Here is a 19,114-nt window from a genome sequence, read left to right on the forward strand (position 1 = left end):
GGTTGGGGAGAGGATGAGCAAGAGGCTGAGGGAGGAACCCCATGCTCCACGAGTGTCCAGAGAACCACAGACACACAGGAAAGCATACTAAACTGCATCTTTATAATTCCAAGAGTGAGCTCCTACAGCAAATTGCAGGATGACCATATTTTTGCTTCATTATGGAGTTTAGAGTCAACTATTCCATACGTATCTTAACTTCTTAACTACACGGATCTGTCAGATGGTGTTAAATCACCTTTGGGCTTTCTTGAGAATCCCAAATTACTGATGCTAGCAGGGTCCTGAGAGATCATGCATCCTAATAGTTCTTAGTTGAGGAATGGAACAGTAGGAGGTGGTATTTGAGAATATGATAAAAGCCAGAAGCCCTCTCCCTAGTTAATGCCCTCTACAGAGAGAGAGAGAGAGAGAGAGAGAGAGAGAGAGAGAGAGAGAGAGAGAGAGAGAGAGAGAGAGAAGCAAAGGCACAACATTTTGTGTACAAATCTCAAGTCTCCAAAAATCATCCAAGATTTTCCTGGTCGTCCACAGACCCAGACTAAGACCACCTCATCTAACCTACTCCAAATTTCAAAACTTAAAAAAAAACAAAAAAAAAAAAAACTGAGGCACACCTGGATTATAGCAGAATTAAGTGACTTGCTCAACAAAATGCATTTGACAAGCTGAGACCAAAACCCACATCTTCTGACTCCTTGTTAAGGGCTATTTCTACAAGCAGCTTCCTTTCCTGTCTGCTATTATCTTGGTGGTAAAGGATGATGCCTGCCTGCTTCATGGAGTTCTCAGATGAAATATTTACTAAAATTTTGCACATCATAAATATTTGCACAACATACTCCCCCACAAAACGTTAATGCTTTCTATTATTTCCAAACTAACAGCTACCCAGGAAGTAAATTAGGCAAATTAGTTTTTGGTGTACAATTCTTAGACTGTGTACTCAGACTTGACTATGATAAATACAATGTAGCTACTGTCCAAACAAATTTTTATGAAATACTGACAAAGGCTTAAGTTAGAAATATTTTTCCTCAGGAAAATAAATGGAATAGGAAGTGTTCGGGTTTTAGGGTTTTTATTGTGTGTGGTTTTTTGGTGTGTTTTTGGGGGGGGAGGGGGGTTGGTTTGGTGTTTGGTTTTCCCAGGTGCCCCAAATTAAACTAACTCACTTTCTGGCTATCACTCAAACTGAGTTGACTTTGCTACTGCTTTCCCAGATCCTTCTAAAAACTACAGGATTTTGTTCTGGCATTTTAATCAGTGATTAACTACTCCCTTCTTTTTCCTGCTGGGTTAAGTAAGATCCATATGCCGGGTGTTGTAGGGAATTTGTTAGGCTGTAGATCATAGCTGTGGTGCAGGACGGGATGTGTCTCAAGGGAACTAATGAAGCCATAAGGAATGTAAAGAGTCACCGGGTTAAAGCCACATTAGGACAGCTGTTAAGTTAATGAGGGCCCTGCTTCGGAGAAGAGGTCACTGTATAGAAAAATATGAACCACTCTTTATTGGTTTGATCCCATGTCCTCTGGAAGTTAATGGGCCATTCTTATTCTCTGACACTCACTGAGCCAGATGCGAACACCAGGCTCTGTCCAAGCTGCACGGGCTTGAGATTGATTCTGTCCCCCATCCTCGTCTTTGGCAAAGGCAAAAATGAAATAGAGCAATGCTGAATGCTCTTTTCCATTTTTCATCACTCTCTTTGTTTGATTTCTTTAAAAATCAATATTTATTGTTTGAGTCAGACTTATCTTAAGGACAGACCCAGCATGTAGGCTTGGCCAGCCATGGAGTATAGGGGCCAAATCCTGGAATACAGTGGGCACTCAATAAAGAACAGAGACTGAATGAACTGACCTTCACATTTAAACTGGGTAATTCCAGAAATGGGTAATTCCAGGAGTAACTATTTAATCCTAGAACTAAAAGCAAAACATATTTGATATATACAGTAATTGTGGCATTAGTACATGTAATATTAGGTATACTGTATATTATTATATAATGATGTAATACTTATGTATAGATATTATCATGATGTGTGGTCAATTCTGGAAAGCAATTCTGTATCCCAATGTAACAGGTAGAGGGATTGAATAGCACCAACTGGAATCTACACTATACGCCTGGTGTATCTGTGACTCTTACCTTCACTCCCCCCACCCCCAACCTCCACTATCACAATCAGTTCCCTACATTTCAGTTCTAAGTACCTTTCATCACCATCCTTTCCTTTCCATTCACACTGCCACTGATGGTTTCATACCCACAGATTCCCCAGCTATCACATTAAGTGTGAGTGTCCTAGCCTGAAACCCAGGCCTTCCACAAGATGTCCTCAGAATAGATTTCCAGCCATATCCCTTCCTGCCACTGACCACTCCTTACCCTCCAATCAAAATGAACTATTCTCTGTTCCCTCAACATGAGTGAAAATGAAAGGCCGCCTGACATGTAACTCATGTGCTTCCAACTCTCTGTGCTTTTTGCTCATATTACTCCCTCTTACTAGTCTGCTCTCCCCACCTGCCCTGTCCAATGAATAACTATCGCCTCAAAAGTCCATCTTAAATCTCCCTTCTCCATGAGCCTCTCTTGTTTACTCCAAGATCTCATCCTTTCCTCTTCTCAGCTCCTGCCACTGCATTTTGTCTCTTTCTTATGGCACTAATTGCATCTGCTTTACTTTTAAAATTATCTGTATGTTTACTTTATTACCCATATTAGGTTGTAGCTCCTTAAAAGACTTGTCTTAACTCACCTCAGCATTTCTCGACTTTCTTAGCACAATGATGATCATATGAAAAGTCAAAGTGAATAAGACAATCCCTCTGACTGGGCTCTGAGCCTAGAAGAGGTTACTGCGGTAAAATTCTGTAACAGCAGAGGGAATGAGCTACATATGAGGAAGTGTTGACCACTCGAAACCATATCAGCTGACTAGTTCATTGCTGAGTTCCCAGACTCACTTTGACTATGAAAGTTAAATATCTGGGAATAACACAACATTTCCAAATAAGGTAACTTAACTTCTGGGATAGTAAAGAGTTCCAGGATACCCTAAGACATTTGTAATCTTTCAAATGGTGCTTTACTACCATGAGGGGAAAGTTCATCATTAATGAGTGATGAAAATATTATTCTATCACTCAATAGAAAGGTAATACATCAAAGAAACCTTCTCCAGAGGGTTCAGAGTATAGCTGACTCTTGAACAACAAAGGTTTGAACTGCATGGGTCCGTTTAGAGGCAGATTTCTTTCCGTAAATGCCTGTAGTGTTTTCGATCTGCAGTTGGGAGTCCTCAGATGTGGAGGACTTGAGTATCCTTGGATTGTGGTATCTGTGGAGTGTTTTGGAACCAATGCTCCATGGATATTGAGGGACAACTAATTTTTTCAGGAGTCAAGAGTTATATACAGATTTTCGACTACTCATGGGTCAGCGTCACTAACTCCCATGTTGTTCAAGGGTCAACTGTACATCTAAGAGTTCAAAAGATAATTCAAACTGTTCTTAGGATAATATAGATACTTGAGATGCTTCCAGACCAAAAAAAAAAAACCCTTAAAGAAAGGTATTTTACCTTATACACCTTTGCATGTCGTCATAATTGAAAGGCCGTGGAGAGGAAGCATATGGAATCCAAATACCTATCACTTACAAGTGTATAACTTGGGGATAATAATAGTACCAATCTAGGGTTTTAATGGTGAGTGAATGGGTTAATTCTTGTAAAACACTTAGAACAGTACTTGGCACAGAAAAAAAAAAACACTCAAATTGTTTTGCTATTATCTGTGTACCACCCCAAAAATCCAGATAATGACTGGTACATAATTAGGATTCCTGAAATGATGTGTGAAAACATGAACTGACATACTTCTGTGTGTTTTAGCTGATACAATCATACTCTCATAGTAATAATAACCAAATTCTGAAAGAAAAATGCACATTTTCATAAATACCAAAAAAAAACTAAGAATTCAAAGAAAGTAAATTCAATAGATCAGATTTAAAAATGTGATCTATAAAATAATTGTATCAAGCCATACAACAGAAAAGAAGTCACATGTATCCATCACAAATTTAGTTGGACTCACCTACCTATTTAGAATTTTTTTTTCTAAAATCCTGCTAAATAGACATTCCTAAAACAAAAGAGATGGGAGGGAAGGAGGGTGAATCAGGCAAATTCAAATAAAAAGAAAAAAAGAGGCCATGATGCTGTTATCATGATAAGGCAAACTATAAAGTAAAGACATTAGAGAGAAAGGAGGGGACTTGATAGTGCTCTAGGCTACAATTCACAAACTGCTATTGCTAATATATTATTTTCCTGATTTAAAATCTGCTTTAAAAGGAGAAAAGACCCTTTTTTGTTTCCTGCCTGGATTGAGGCAGGACGAGGGCATGGCGATGGCAGTACCTGCACTCGGGCCTCGGTGAGCTTTGCCCTCTGTGCCAGCTCCTCCCGGGTGTAAATATCAGGGTAGTGGGTTCTCTCAAAGGCACGCTCCAATTCTTCCAGCTGTTCTGCTGTGAAGGTGGTTCGGCTCCTGCGCTGTTTCCTCTTTAGCGGCAAATCGGGTTCAGAGTCAATGTCTGAGCCTTCATCTGACTGGGGTGCTGAGGCTAAGAAAGAGCACAGGAGGGGAAAAAATGATAAAATGTGAATCATGATTCAAGTCTGAACAAGCCATAATGATTCAGATCCTAGTCTAAGGTACATTCCCAATGTCCTTCATGGACACCAAGCCCCTCCTTGAGGTATTATATTATTAAATGATATTTAATCTCTCCTGCTACCCACTCTTCAAGCACCCCGGGTAGAAGTAATGGCAATCTGCTTCTGTCATTCAAGGTCTATAATGAGCTCTTAGAAAACAGGGACAGTACTTACTCCATTTTTTATGACCTTCATCCTTAGCCTTTAATGGGTCACTTAATTTATGTCTAATGAATGAGTCACATTTAATTTGGTTCCTGATAAACTTTTCAGCAACATTTGCAACAGGAAATCTGTTATTTTAAATAAATAATCAACTTAGTATCTAAAAAGGCAATAATAGTAAACTATTGTAGGATTCCTATAAATGTACAGGCTCCACCTCTCCTCTAAGAAAAATCATGTTTAAATATTTCATTGCCACTGGGACATGCTTTAAGGAGAATTTAGAAACTGTGAATACAAATCTGAAGAATAAATTCAGGAAGAAGCAGGCATCATCTAGTAAACTGTCCCTTAACTGAAGCTCAGAGTCTGGGCCTCTGAATGATGGGTGGCTGCCCAGGGCTGCTGCCTCATTTGAGGAACTCAGTGCAGAATGAAAATGCGGGACCCAGTGCTCAAGAGAGCAACAACAGAGCATAAAACCAAACACAGGGTCCTTCTGAGGGCAGGCCTAGGGCAACTGCACAGGTCAGTTCCTAAAGCCAGCCCTGCTATGGCCTCCTCCCCACCAAAGCTTGAATTTGCCTGGGAAGGAGACCTTCCAAATTTGTGTGGGGGTTCTAGGAAAGGGGAGAAGGTGCTGGGAAATTAGATAGGAATTCGAGTTAATGATACAATGAGGTGTCTGTGAGCTGTGACAGAGCACCTGTTGGCCTATGAAGCTTCTGAGGTTTGAGGTTGCACCAGACACAAGGTTCTGGGCAGAAGAGCAGCCCTGACCCAGGGGCCCTGGACTTGGGGCAATGGCAGCGGGCTGTCAGAAGGCGATCAGGCAACAGACACTCAGTACAGTACGGGAACCGGAGCATCCTTGCTCCAGAGCACATCCAAATGTGCTCTGAAAACTCCCCGAATAACTGGGGGTTCCTCCGGGGAAGGGATTGATGTGTGCTCTCAGCAAATGAGGAAGGAAAGCCAGAAAGTTGTAGATAATTAATGTCACTGTCAAAGTAAGGCATTTGCACCCTCAGTCAGGTAGGACCTGGGGACATGTAGGTGGTGTTAGAAGCAATGTCCTTCTCTTTTGTCTTCAGCTCAGACTTAGCTCTGTCCTATGGAAACTAAACTTTCATTCTACTTTAGGATAAACTGTATCCTGCTCAAAAAGGTGCCTGTCCAAAATAACCCATAAATATAATTTTAAGTTTTCTAATAATTTAATACTTTTTCATTGTATTCCTATTCAAACACTGAAATTAAGAGAGTGAATTAATACACATGACAAATTTTAAAGAGTAAATGCTTGTGCATAAAAGCAAAGTAGAACTATGATATACACAGCATCTACTGAGTGTTAGACATTGCACTTGGTTTTTCAGTTGCTATCTAATTTAATAGAAAATGGTCTAACTTCATGTAAACTCATTATTTTAGGACATCTTAGGATTGATTTTTTGATATTTTAGTATTAACTTTAAAAAAGAAAACAGGTTTTCCTAAATTATGAGGATATTTTAAGAATATTAACACACAAAGAAATATGCCATGCATTGCATTATAAACTTCCAAATCTCCCAATACAACCTGCATGAGTATGTGTTTGATAAATATGAGCCAAGTTAAAAGAGCAATAGCTGGTGCCTAATTGTAGAGCAGTGGTTCTCAGACTTCCAGAGCATCGCAGTCATCTGAAGGACTGGTTAACACACAGCTAGTTGTCCCCTTCCACAGTTTCTGATCTGTAGGTCTGGGGTGGGCTCTGAGAATTTGCATTTCTAACATACTCCCAGGGGATTTATGCTAATTTTACTGATCTTAGATGACGTTTAGAGAACCACCTTTATAGAATATTCTAGATTAACCATTCTCTTCCCTCTCAAAATTCCCAAATACAGAAAATATTGCCTGCCCCAATTTACAAAAACAAAAATCGCTTCCACATACATATTTTTAAATTATAAATAATATGCGCCCCCAAGAAACAAACTACTTATGTCCCTCAGAGGACAATAAATTTCCATAAAATGTTTTCCTTTTATGCTCTGGGTGGGGACATCCTGGCTTTCCTTTCCCAAGTGAAAGCAGGTGAAAACTCAACAGCATTTAGTGACGGGCCACAAGCTTCCTCCACCTGTGAGAACCTTACCTCTTTGCTTGTACTTTCTCTTACTGTGACCCCATTAGGATAATGGTATGTGGAAATTTTCATGTTTCCTTTGGGAGTCTCTGGGGCTATTAAGTCCTCCCCAGTAAATATGATGTGCCATGCACTGTCAGGTCAATTAATCAAAATCGACTCTGGTTCCTGAAGAAAAAGGAGCTGCTTAGTGCCAGCAGGAGCTCATTCTGAGGGTCAAGACCACTCTTCCACCTTCACAATCAACATCCCCCAGAACATAAACTCTGGGAGCTCCAGGCTCATCTCTGCCTTGTTCACTGCAGGAAGCCTGGGAACATGGTAGGTGCCCAATAAGTACAGAATGAGTAAATAAATGTGCCCGGGAAAAGTTAAGTTTTGAGCTAACACTGATTTCTCTGCCACCCTTATATTCTTAGATGGATATTCCGCTTATATGAGTCTCCCGACATCTTTTTATATGAGCTTTGAGGAGTCTGTGAATCCTCTAAAATTATTTGGAAATCCTTATAAGTATTTGCATAGCTACATTTTTCTGGAGAATTAGTATCTTAAAAAAAAAAAAAAAGGATTGTGATTTAAAAGACGAAGAACCACCAACAGCGGGTGATTAAAATGATTCAGACTCAGAGTTTAATAGGACAGCCTACACCACCAAAAATAAAAATGTTTTTAATGAGCTAACTAATCACTCCTTTTTTTTCTAGGCTGAATTTAACTAGGAAACCCCACACACAGCATCAATTCAAAAGATATGGTGGAAATAATTTTCCCGATTTTTCTGGTGGAAATTATTTGAACCAACTGGTCATTTTTGGCAATATGAAGCCACAATTTTGCAAGTTAATTCTAACCTTTCCCTATTGGTAAACGCCAAAGGATGTGGGCTGTAAAATATGTTAAGTCAGCAAACCAAGATTAATCTACCAGCTAAGAAATACTAGCTATTTCTAAAGATGGAAATAATACAATTCCTTACATCACTCAATACAAGTAAAATTCCTTATTTACACAGAACAAGATCCATAATACCCTGAATTTGAGTCATTCAGTTTTGACCAAGAACAAACTTAAAACTTAAATCCCAGTTAATAGCACAAAAGAAATCATTCCGTTGAAGTTCATCTATTTTACATATTCAATTTTACTCGGTACTAGAAAAATTAGAAACTAGATACAAAGTAACTTATCTTGCTAAATATTGACCAAAGATAGCTCAACAGAAAGAAATTATATATTTTTTTCTGTACAGAATATCTAATGCTATGACTTGGAAACTGCAAGCAGTGTTATCAAGACAGTTATCTAAGTAAGTAATAAAGTGATAGGATCTGGCAACTAGATTAAATATAATCCCTTCAGTAATATAATCTCTTTGAGACTATTTCTACTATCCACCCTTAATATTTAGGGGAGATTTTTCATTACATTTACATTGCTTAATCATATTCTACACATGTCCTCACATATTTGCTCCATTATTAAGTAGAAATATTAGTCCCCCAATTTCAAATTCCAGAGTAATTCTCATTAGAAAATCCATATCAATATATAATATAAGGCCTTTTAAGTGGAAATTGTGTTGCTTGAAATTGCAAACTGCAATCCATATTGTTATCAGACTTTGAGCGTTTTGACTGTTACCAAAATCCCCTCATAATCCATTCTCTGATTTATACATTAATTTAACTCTGTCACCAGCGAACCTGAAGCAAACCATACCAAGGGGATGACGATTTCTCTGTCTTCCTCAGGTTAACTAAACAAAAACCCTGTGAAGTAAATGCTTTCCCCGTTGTACAGAAAAAGGAAACTGAGACTCAAAGAACTTATTCAGGTCACACAGTAAGGGAAGTTAAGATTTAATCCAGGTCTTGGGGATTTCATAGAACATACCCTCTTTTTCTCTTCCAACCTGGTGTGTCCTAAAGAGGTGTGGATCTTCTGTAACACACACACACACACACACACACACACACACACACAGTCCTTTTGAAGAGAAATACCAGAAACAAACCAAAACAGGAATTCCAATGTAAAATCATTTACTAGATGCCATTATTGTTCTAATTTGTTCCAAATTTCCAAAAATTTCCTAGAATCAAATAAAACTTATAGACATACAAGTTTGATCAGTATTATATACTAAATCAAGCAGTTCTTCTAATTGAATTCAACAACATATGGAACTCCATATATCTAAGATGTACTTATGAAACAACAATAAAGTACTATGAGATAAATTCATTTGCCAAGATAATTAATGAATTTAAGAAATCAAGGTAGTCCATCTGACCATTAGCAGTCTCTAATAAGAATCAATAAGTTCTAAGATCCAGGGGCAATCTAGAACATACTATTGTTCACAAACAGTTGAATTGATCACTCATTTTGTACTTTATTAAAGTCTTCTCTCTCTCTCTCTCTCTCTCTCTCTCTCTCTCTCTCTCTCTCTCTCCCCGTATTAAAGGCATTTTAGTGAAAGGATATCAAGAGTTGTAAAGAACCTCATACATGTTTTGAATAATATAACATTCTTACAGCAGTTTTAGGTTTAAAAAATGAGCAAAAAGTACAAAGTTTGCATATTCCTTCTCTCTTCTCCCCTCTCCCATTCTTTCCCTTATTATCAACTTCTTGCATTAATGTGGTACTTTTATTACATACACCAATATTTATACATTATTATCAACTAAAGTCCATAGTTTACACCAGGATTCCCTCTTTTTGTTGGACAGTTGTGTGGGTTTTAACTAATTTAAAATGCTATTTACATCTGGCTACAAATCAATTTCACTGTCCTAAAAATACCCTGGTTCCATCCCTTCACTCCTCTCTCCCTTGTCACCATGATGTACTTTTAAAACTTTAAAGCATACAGTCAATATTTACTTAGGCTATTTACATCTATCTTTCAAATTCGTTTTAGATAAAAGTGAAGGAATAAGTCACTTGAAATTTGTTGAATATACACAACTTATTCAGCAGAAACCTCCGAGTGATGACAGGGAAATGGCAACTCCCACCAGGTGCCTGAGTGTTTCTCTGCTCTGTAAGCAATTTCATTTCTTCTAGCACAGGCTAATTTTAGATCTTAGGAGCCACATCTTTAGTTTTCCCAATGACTTCACATTAACTCCCAAGGATAACCTTGGGAAAATGAACACTGTCAGTTTAAAAAGTGTGTGTGTGTGGGGGGGGGGGGGATGGGGAACAAGCATAGACAACCATGATACCCCCACAGAATTACAAATTCTCCCTTCGGAAACAAATCAAACTGGGAGGAGAAGGCAGTGGTATTACCACCAGCGGAACCAACCATGAAGTTTAATTAAAGAAGGAATTACAGAATTAGAGCGTATGTCTATGTCCGTTAACCCTTGGTGACCTCTTCCACAGCCCCCGGAAGTGTTCATCCTAGTTAACGCTATTATACATGAGCTCTTGCCTCCGTTTTAGAGGGATTTAGTCACATGAAATTCTGTAATTATTGGTTTCCAGACCAATATCATTCAGAGATGGGAGACACTCCAAAAATGGAGAAACAAAATAATTCACAAGCATGAATCTGGCACATTGTCTTTCTTCCCAGCAAGACCTTTCATTTGAATAATTAAAGAATCAAAACATGACAACCATTTAAACTCTGCGCTTGCCCCCATATAATACAATGCGATTTACAGACACGGAGGAGGTTGGGGAGGGGGGAGTCCCTCTGCGGGGTGTCCAGGCTGAACTTCCTTAGTCATCCGTCATTTACTCTAAGATGGCCTCGGACCAGAGGAGCGGTCTTTTCCTCTGTACGCCTCCTCTTTCCAAGCTAAACCTGTCAGCATTTGTCCTCAAAGCTGTGTTCCACTGATTTAAAAATAAATAAATAAACAATAAAAATCGTCCCTGAGAGGTCCACGAGGTCATTTCACCCTGAGTCTGAGTTTAAAGGTAATTCACAGGCGTATTCCTGAGGTGCTGCATAGGTCATCTCGAAGGTGGAGGCACCGCCGTGGCGACCCGCAGACGGTCTCCGGTGCCTGTGGGATGCGCAGTTAGTTCCACAGGACGGGGACCATGGGGCAGCTAACTGTGTTCCGCTCTCAAGTGGCCCATTTACACCGAGAGAGGCGCGAAGGACCTCTGCCGTGTTTACTCGGGTGCAAGCCAGGAGGAGTGAAGTCAGGCTGATATTCCCTCACAGGCCCCGAGTAAATGACAAATGACATTTTCCCTTTGTGATCTTTGGGATTTTTGTTGACTTATTTGGAGGCTTTTGTTGGATCCCAAGAAATGGCCTGTGGCTGAAGCCTATTCTCCCGATTTCCACGCTCCATCTGTGGAGTCCATCAACGGGCGTTCACCCTCATTCAGAGCTCTGACACCTGCCTGGCAGGGAGCAGCAGACACAAAGAAAGCCGGGCGGATGAGAAAGGGGAGGTTGGTTGTTTTTTTGTGGGTTTTTTTTTTTTTCCAGAGGAGGGGGGTGGGTTGAAATGGATGCACAGTGGGGGTTAATCCAATCCAGTTGAGAGACTTCAGCACCTGGAAGCTTCTCTTCCACATTAATTCACAGGCTGAGGAGTGACCGGTCACACTGTTTCTCTGTGGCTTGAAGTTGTATATATGTTGAGAACAGAAAAGAGATACACGCTGACAGGAACAAGCCCAAGCGTTACAACCAAGTCCTCAGGTAGATGAGCGAGTCTGTGCAGCGGAACAATCTATCAAGTAATCAACTGAACGTCCCAGAATTCCTAGCCCAGAGCTCGGATTTGAGTAATTGTTATTTTGTTAGTTGATAAAGTAGGAAAGATGAATTATAACCGCATCAGTGGTCCTTCTGGGGGTGGAGGGTCTTGTTTTGTTTGTATTGCCTCTACATTTGCTTATGAAAATGTGATTGCACAACAATCTTTAGCAAATGCCATATAGGGGGGAGAGCGGGAGATCATGTATGGCAAGGAAATTCTGGGCTTTCTCCCAGAAAGGTGCTTTTAAGAACACTAAACGGACTGAAGGCCCTCCAGCCAGTTACCGACTCGGGTCCCTGCCCAGCAGTCCCCACTGAGGGCTGGAGAAATGTAACGCTATTCCCCTCCCCTCGACCCAAGCCCTTCCCGCGGAAACCGCCTTCTCACAGCACGGGGTCATTAGAAGGAAAATAAGCTCCTGCCAGGTTGGTGCTAATCAAAATAGCACAAATAAACCCTGACACTCAACAACTCCCCGAGTGCCTGCTGCCCTGGGAGGGAGTACAGATTGGTTATGAATATGCCCGGCCGCAGGGCCAGCCCGCCAAGGCCCGCCCGCCCGGCGCTCATGGCCCAGGAGCGATTGAAATGCACAACGTGGACCGCTGGTGTTTATTTCAGATAAGCGCTGGCAGGCGGAGGCAGCAGAACCCCCAGGCTGCTTCCCAGGCCCCCAGCACCCCCGAATCCTAAGGTTCCAATAACAGACCTTCAGGTGGGAGCGGGATTTCTATCCACGTTAGATTGGAAGCCTTTCTCTAACAGCCATCGCCTTACTATCTGCCACTTACAAGGCCTCCTCCGTAACAACAAAGCTAAAAGTAAAAAAATAAATAAATAAATAAATGAAACACGTATTTCTCCTTCGTCCTCCATGGCAGCTCTGCGAGTGCTTATATTTTGTAGCAGCATTCACTGGTCTGTTTACGTAAAAACAATCAGTGTCCTTTCCCTTTCCCCTGGCACAGCAAGGTTTTGCTTAAGGAGCCACAGAATCCCAAGCAAACTCCGTGTGAGCACCTCCTTCGGAAGCTTTCCCAGCGAAGGGGGAATGGTACTGGCTCTGGGACCCTGACACTGACTCATATTAACCCAGCGGCCTCCCACACCTTTATGTGGAGGCTTCCTTTGCAACAAGGATTCCTTTTCCCCTGTGACTCTCTCTCTCCTGGAGTAAAGCTGAAGTCCCACTTCCTTACCCCACCCCTGCAAATCATTTCTACGGGCAAGGTTTTGGAAATAGCTTCTTTAAACTCCATGGAAACCGCCACCAGAGCATTTCAAAAGAGAAAAAGAGAGGAAAACCCTAAGAAAATGTGTTGCTATTCAATTAGGGAAGCTGATTAGTTCACTAATTAATCAGCTAACAGCTTTCTAAGAATAGTCTCCCATGATAAGAACTTTCCCCCTCAAGAGCTTAAAAGTCAGTCATAATTAAAGGGAGGAAGGGAGGTCCCCATGTCGCAGAGAGCTGTAAGCCGGCTTCTGGTTTCTCGGGGTGGGATTGGCTTGCACGGGGCAGAGAAAGGTAATTTGCACACTGAAGGGGAACAGGAAAACAGTAGTTCTCCTGAAAGGAAAAGGGCCAAGTGACTTTTATTTACAATTGCCAAGAGAGAGGCTATTATTGACCATATGCGCCACAATTGCCCCTCTTATCTCGGGCTGGCCATCATGTCCTCTGGGAGCTGTTAATGAACTGGGTAATTGAGCTGCTGACATGTGTTACCAAAACAAAACAATAGGAAGAAGAGACAAATGAACATTTTATTTGCCAATCAGAGTAGGTTCGGCTTTTCACGGAGCCGAGGCTAAGTAACTGACTGAATACATAAAGCAGTGCATTGAAAGCAAGCAGATGCAGACACAATAATAGTTAACTGACAGCTTATGGCCCATCTGTGCTTAACATTTTGTTAAAGAAATTACTTGACTTGCTAAGGAGACAAATCATACAGCTGCCCCAAGCGCTGCGTTATAAGACATAAATCGTTCGCCAAACTGTTTCATTCTTAAAATGACAATGCTTATTAACAGTTATGTCGGGACATTTTGTGAGCACAGCTTGACACAGATATTACTTACTAAAAACGTGACAACTATAGATATCCGATGGAACTGAGTTGGGGGGGATCAAATCAGTGCAAACAGTTTGAAAGAGCAATAGGCATTTTTAATCGCTCATGATTCAGTATGTGTTTCTAAGATGTTATGAATGGGGGGGGGCGATGAAATAAAACAGGAGGTCCTGTTCCATGTAGTAATTATGGACCTTCTTCCATTTTTACCATATTTCTTCAGAACTGCAGAATATTAGAAATGCTCTCCTCTGGGCTGGTCCCATTCATTTCCTCAAGGCTATCAGAAGAAAAACTAAGTCGTTGAAGAAATAATTGTTTCTGGTCACTTCGCTTTCCCAAACATACTCACCTTCCTCTTTTGAAAAAAATAATATTTATTTGATAAGGAAAGAAAACCCATGTTGCCAAAGACTACCTTTATGAGGAGATTTAGCTTACGTTTTTGTTACTGCATCTGAACTAAAACCACACTTTTTTGATGTAAGTGTGCTCCATCCACTGCGAACAACTTATCTCTCGAATTTTTTCTATGGAACCTGGTTAACCAGAGGCAGAACACAGCTCTCTCAAAGCCCTTCTTATGACGGTTCCTTTTACATGCTGGGCAAAATGAAATCAATAATAATAGTTAAGGCGATATAAGAAAAGCTGCTGTTCACTGACTCACTCCCTGACAGCTTATGATACCCAACCCTGCCTTCTGGTACCTTTTCTTTCATCTTTACCAAAACACTATTTGGAGGGGTATTGTCGCCCCCATCTTACAGATGAGAAAAAATGAGGCCCAGAGAGAATTGTTAACGCACCTGCTCCATGAGAACTAGGAGGGGCTGCCCAGATACGAGATCGGATATATCAAATATGCAATCTTATAGACAATCATTTGAGGAACAGGATTGGCATGGGTTGGAAGGAAAATTGTGACCAATATTGTCACATCTTTTTCTTCCTGGTCTACAGTGCCAGGACTCAGATGTCACAGCCAACCCTGTAAGTCAGTTGTAAAAAACATGACCATAAAGTGGTTGGTGAATGTGAAAATTATGTTACCTACAGTTACTAAGAACGAATTCTGGCTATGAAACCTAAATCTTAGCTGTATTTGCCGAGCTATAGGTGCGACACAATTAGACTCGTGACACAATTGCCACAAAGAACCACCCTGCCTTCAACTTTACTTTCCACTATCAAATGTTGCGCTATTGTGTGCATCCGTCATTTCTAAAGCCAACAAGTAAACCAAGGCTCAATACATAAAAGAGGTAACAAGTTACACAGAGAGCCTCTCAGGGGTGGAAAACAAAAGAATGCTTTTGCCACCCTTGTTAAGACAAGACTAGCCAAAACACACGAAACCTAAACAGCTCTATCCACAATTACACTTTGCCAGGATTAGCATGACTGGAGATGTTTGGAAAATAGAAGGCAGATTTAAGAAGAAAGTTAAATACTACCCTTTTTGTGCCAGAAACCTACGTAAGGAGGTAAAAAGCTACACGATTAAGAGACCTGAACTATCAGAGCAAAGCATTTACAATATGGCAGATCATCGGAAGAAACAGCCGAAACCCAGAGAGAGCAGGTGGGGTTGTCCCAAATCTTTCACCTTTCAGTAAACAAATTTTCACGCCCAAAAATGTGGCTGATATTGCCCTGGGTGCCATGGATGCAACTATGAATATGATACGGAGCTTAAACTCGGGAAGTAAAACTCAAATCACCTAACTCCCACTCCAGTGCTCTTTCCACTGAAGCAAAGGACCGCATCCAGCTATACGGAAGATAATCCGGCCATGCCCTGCAGCAACAGAGAGATTAAACAGCCTCTCAAGGCTGAGAAACCTAGATACATTATTTACTAAGAGAGCCACAGATCCTGTGAGCCTGTGATCTCTAATATAGAGATCAAATTAATACAGAATTGCTTTAACTGACACCTCCCACATGGCATTTCAAGACTGTTCTTTGCTTTCCATGTTCTGTTGGGTTCCATAAGGAAGAAAAGGGGCAGAGCAGGGGGTTTGTTTTGAAACTCCAAATCTTATCTGGCTCAATTATTGCTTGTTGTGAGATATAGAAAGAGGCAATCACTGAACATACATGAAAGAAGAAACTCTCCCTGGAGGCAACAGAGAAGGCTGAGCTTAACTCTCACTGGCAAAGGAATTAGGAGCAACATCAAGGTCAAGGTCGTCATCAGAAGTCATTCACGGGATACCTACTGTGCGAGAAGGGCTTCTCTAGAGGCTGGCAGGGAAAGGATAAAAAAGAAGAGAATGTGGTTTCTCCCCTTCGACCTGCAAAGTTATGAGACTCTGGTCCAGGAGGTTGGCTTTCTGATTACTGTCATATCCCACCAGAGGATATGAATGATTTATCACCATCCTTGGATAGGGACAGCTGCTTTTAGAAATTTTGTGGGGGGTTTTCCTCCTTGTGCCTAAGCAACAGTCACCATTGAACTGAGAAGAGGTGATACCAGACGTTTGAGCAAATGAAGTTGTGTGTCATGGTGGAGACCACTAGCTCAGAAACAGGTGGATCTACTCCAAATACCCCCCTGTCCACTTATCTCTGGTTGGAGCAAGATGCCTAACCCTCTCAACCAGTTTGTCATTAGTAAAATTTTCTTTAAAACATCTGCTTCAAAGGCTGGTTTTATGGAAAGGAGATCATTTGGAAAGCACAGAATGTATCCCAACCCAGAATGTATCCTCAGCAAAGGTAGTCCCCTCTATTTACATATCATCCAACCCTACCAGGCATAAAGGAATAGCATGCTCCTTATCAATTCCCTTAAAAATCAAAAATATAGGCCAGGGTCCTATACTCCTCCTAGCCCCAGACACATGTCAGTGCTGTGGGATCAATGATTAAGTAAATAAATTCTGTGCTCCCAAGTACCTCAGAGCCTGGGTAAGAAGGCTGAGCTTAACAAAATCAGGCAACAAGCGAAAAGAAATTCAGAATACTTGGCCTCTCCTTTATGCCAGCATTCACTTTGGTTTCCTTGAGGAAGAACTTTGAATGTGTTTGCTTGGAGGCAAATTCTTATCTTCTTGTATGTCTACTGATATGTATCTATATAGACAAAATGAAGTACGGATTTGAGCAAGTCCCTATTTGATCACTTTGTTTAGTGTCAACAGCCAATGAGGATATACCAAGGACCCAACTCAAGAAAAAAAAAATCAAGAATTTCTTCAGTAGCAGATTCCTACATGAATTATGCAGCATTGCTTCTTCCAATTTGCTAACATATACCTGTGGAAGCATTTGAGTGTGAAAATATAAGCATTTGCCCATCTCTGTGTATGAGGACCGAGATAAGTGACTTATTCTCATTGCAGCCCCATAACACAGAAATATAATTCATTCAAACGAGCATGGAAGCTACTCTCATACAGCTTTCTCTGTACACTCACAATAAATAAGCCACTGTTTTAAGAAAGTTTGTCAAAGGCCTGAGACATCAAAGGTAGTTGATTATTCCTCCCAAATCTTCATCCATTTCTAAGCAGGCTGCCACTAAGAAAGAGGGGCCCTTCAAATGCTTTCTTCTTCTTGATAGAAGAAGCCAGCAGGATCAATGTGTGAATGTCTGAGCATAAGACTGTGTATAGAGAGGTTACCAACAGAAGAAAACAAAGTGAAGTGCGTGTAATTGCAGGAGGAAGAATTAGAAATATATCGCTGCTTAAAATATTTTTCCACTACTCGTTATCGATGTTCATGTGTTGTGTTAAATGTGCTGCTTAGCATAGAATTTTAAAAGCTGGAAATCATTTAAAAAACCATCAAACCACACTTGACCTTACAGATTAAAAAATAATAATAATAATAACGGAGTTTCGAATGGATGAAATGATATTTCTGTCATCCCCTGGCTTGCTGGGGGCAGAGCTAAATTTCAAACTTAGATCTTCAAATTCTGAATTCTGGTCCTTTGCTTTTTATCACACTATCAATTTGCTTGAATTTTGAATTTTCTGTGGATCTGTGGGTGAACTGACTTCTATTTTCCAGTCAGCTATCGTGGCTAGAGTTCTCCTTCCACTGATAGACCCACTGAATCACAAAATTAATTAAGCAACTTGGACTCAAGTTTGAGCCCAGAGGAAAAACACAAATCAATGTTTAGCATCTCAACCACTCTATGTACATCTAACTATGATATCATGCTGTTTTTGTTTTTGACTTTAAAAATTATTTACCTCATTATATATTTAAAACAACTCTGTGAGACATTATTGTTCTTGTTTTTAAAATGAAGTTGACACTCGAGTATTTAAAAGGATTTGCCCACAGTATCTGCGAGCCAATTAGATGTCAGAGTTAAGTAGTTAACCACCAGTCTTCACTCCAAAAATTCATAAAAATTATTTCTAGATCTATTTCTTAATATCATTTACAAGTTTCTTCACTTAAGTAGCATGGATATTCAAATATTGATTACTAGTAAGCAATATTTACAAGAAATAGTAATTAACATATCTCTGAGTAAATCAGCTTTAAGATGTAGAAACAACTAATGTGCAGTTGACAAAAACCTGCTAAGAGTTCACCATGTGGAATTTTTAATATATATTTTTTTATTGATTTCAGAGGGGAAGGGAGAGATAGAAACATCAATGATGAGAGAGAATCACTGATCAGCTGCCTCCTGCATGCCCCCCCCCCCCCGGAGGATCAAGCCCACAACCTAGGCGTATGCCCTTGACCAGAATCAAACCTGGGATCCCTCAGTCCACAGGCCAATGCTCTATCCACTGAGCCAAACCAGAAAGGGCTACCATGTGGAATTTTAAGTTTTCATTGGGCTGGAACAAATCTCCTTCCCAGAATCCCACGTGCTTGCCAAAATGGACAAAGGATTGGTCATATCTTAACTTTGGCACCCTAACTCACTATCTCGTTCTACTTGGCATGCCCTGTGTGCCCATCTTTATACAATGCCATGCCTAGGTCTCAAACCCAGTTACACAAAAACCTTCCCTGAATCTCCCAGGCATAAATAGTCCCCTTTCTCTGTACTGTAGGAGCGCTTCATATTTTTCATACATTCAGCATTTTCCCTCTTAATTAAACTACTGACTAAACTTTCAGGTCAACTCTTTTGCTACCACACTTACTTCTCTGAATGAGCGCTTCCTTGAATTTATATAAGTATAGTTGTGTGTCCCAGTGTTATTTTTTCATTTAAAGGGTCAAGCAGTCAGAGGTCAGCAAAGCCACTAGTAAGTTCATA

At 40.5% G+C, this 19,114-nt stretch overlaps 1 protein-coding gene across 2 annotated transcripts in view; it reads right to left on the minus strand.

Moving 5' to 3' along the window:
* Window positions 1–19,114, minus strand: part of PAX3 (paired box 3) — a gene marked incomplete at both ends in the record, with an annotated part of 92,982 nt that overhangs the window by 26,513 nt on the left and 47,355 nt on the right. For both annotated transcript variants that reach the window (XM_081095396.1, XM_081095397.1), the window contains one exon: window positions 4,439–4,644. In XM_081095396.1, the coding sequence (XP_080951522.1) occupies window positions 4,439–4,644 (206 nt within the window). The remainder of the gene's footprint in view (window positions 1–4,438; window positions 4,645–19,114) is intronic.

The sequence above is a fragment of the Myotis nattereri genome (genome assembly GCF_964212035.1).
Source record: "Myotis nattereri genome assembly, chromosome: 7".
Lineage (NCBI taxonomy): Eukaryota > Metazoa > Chordata > Mammalia > Chiroptera > Vespertilionidae > Myotis > Myotis nattereri.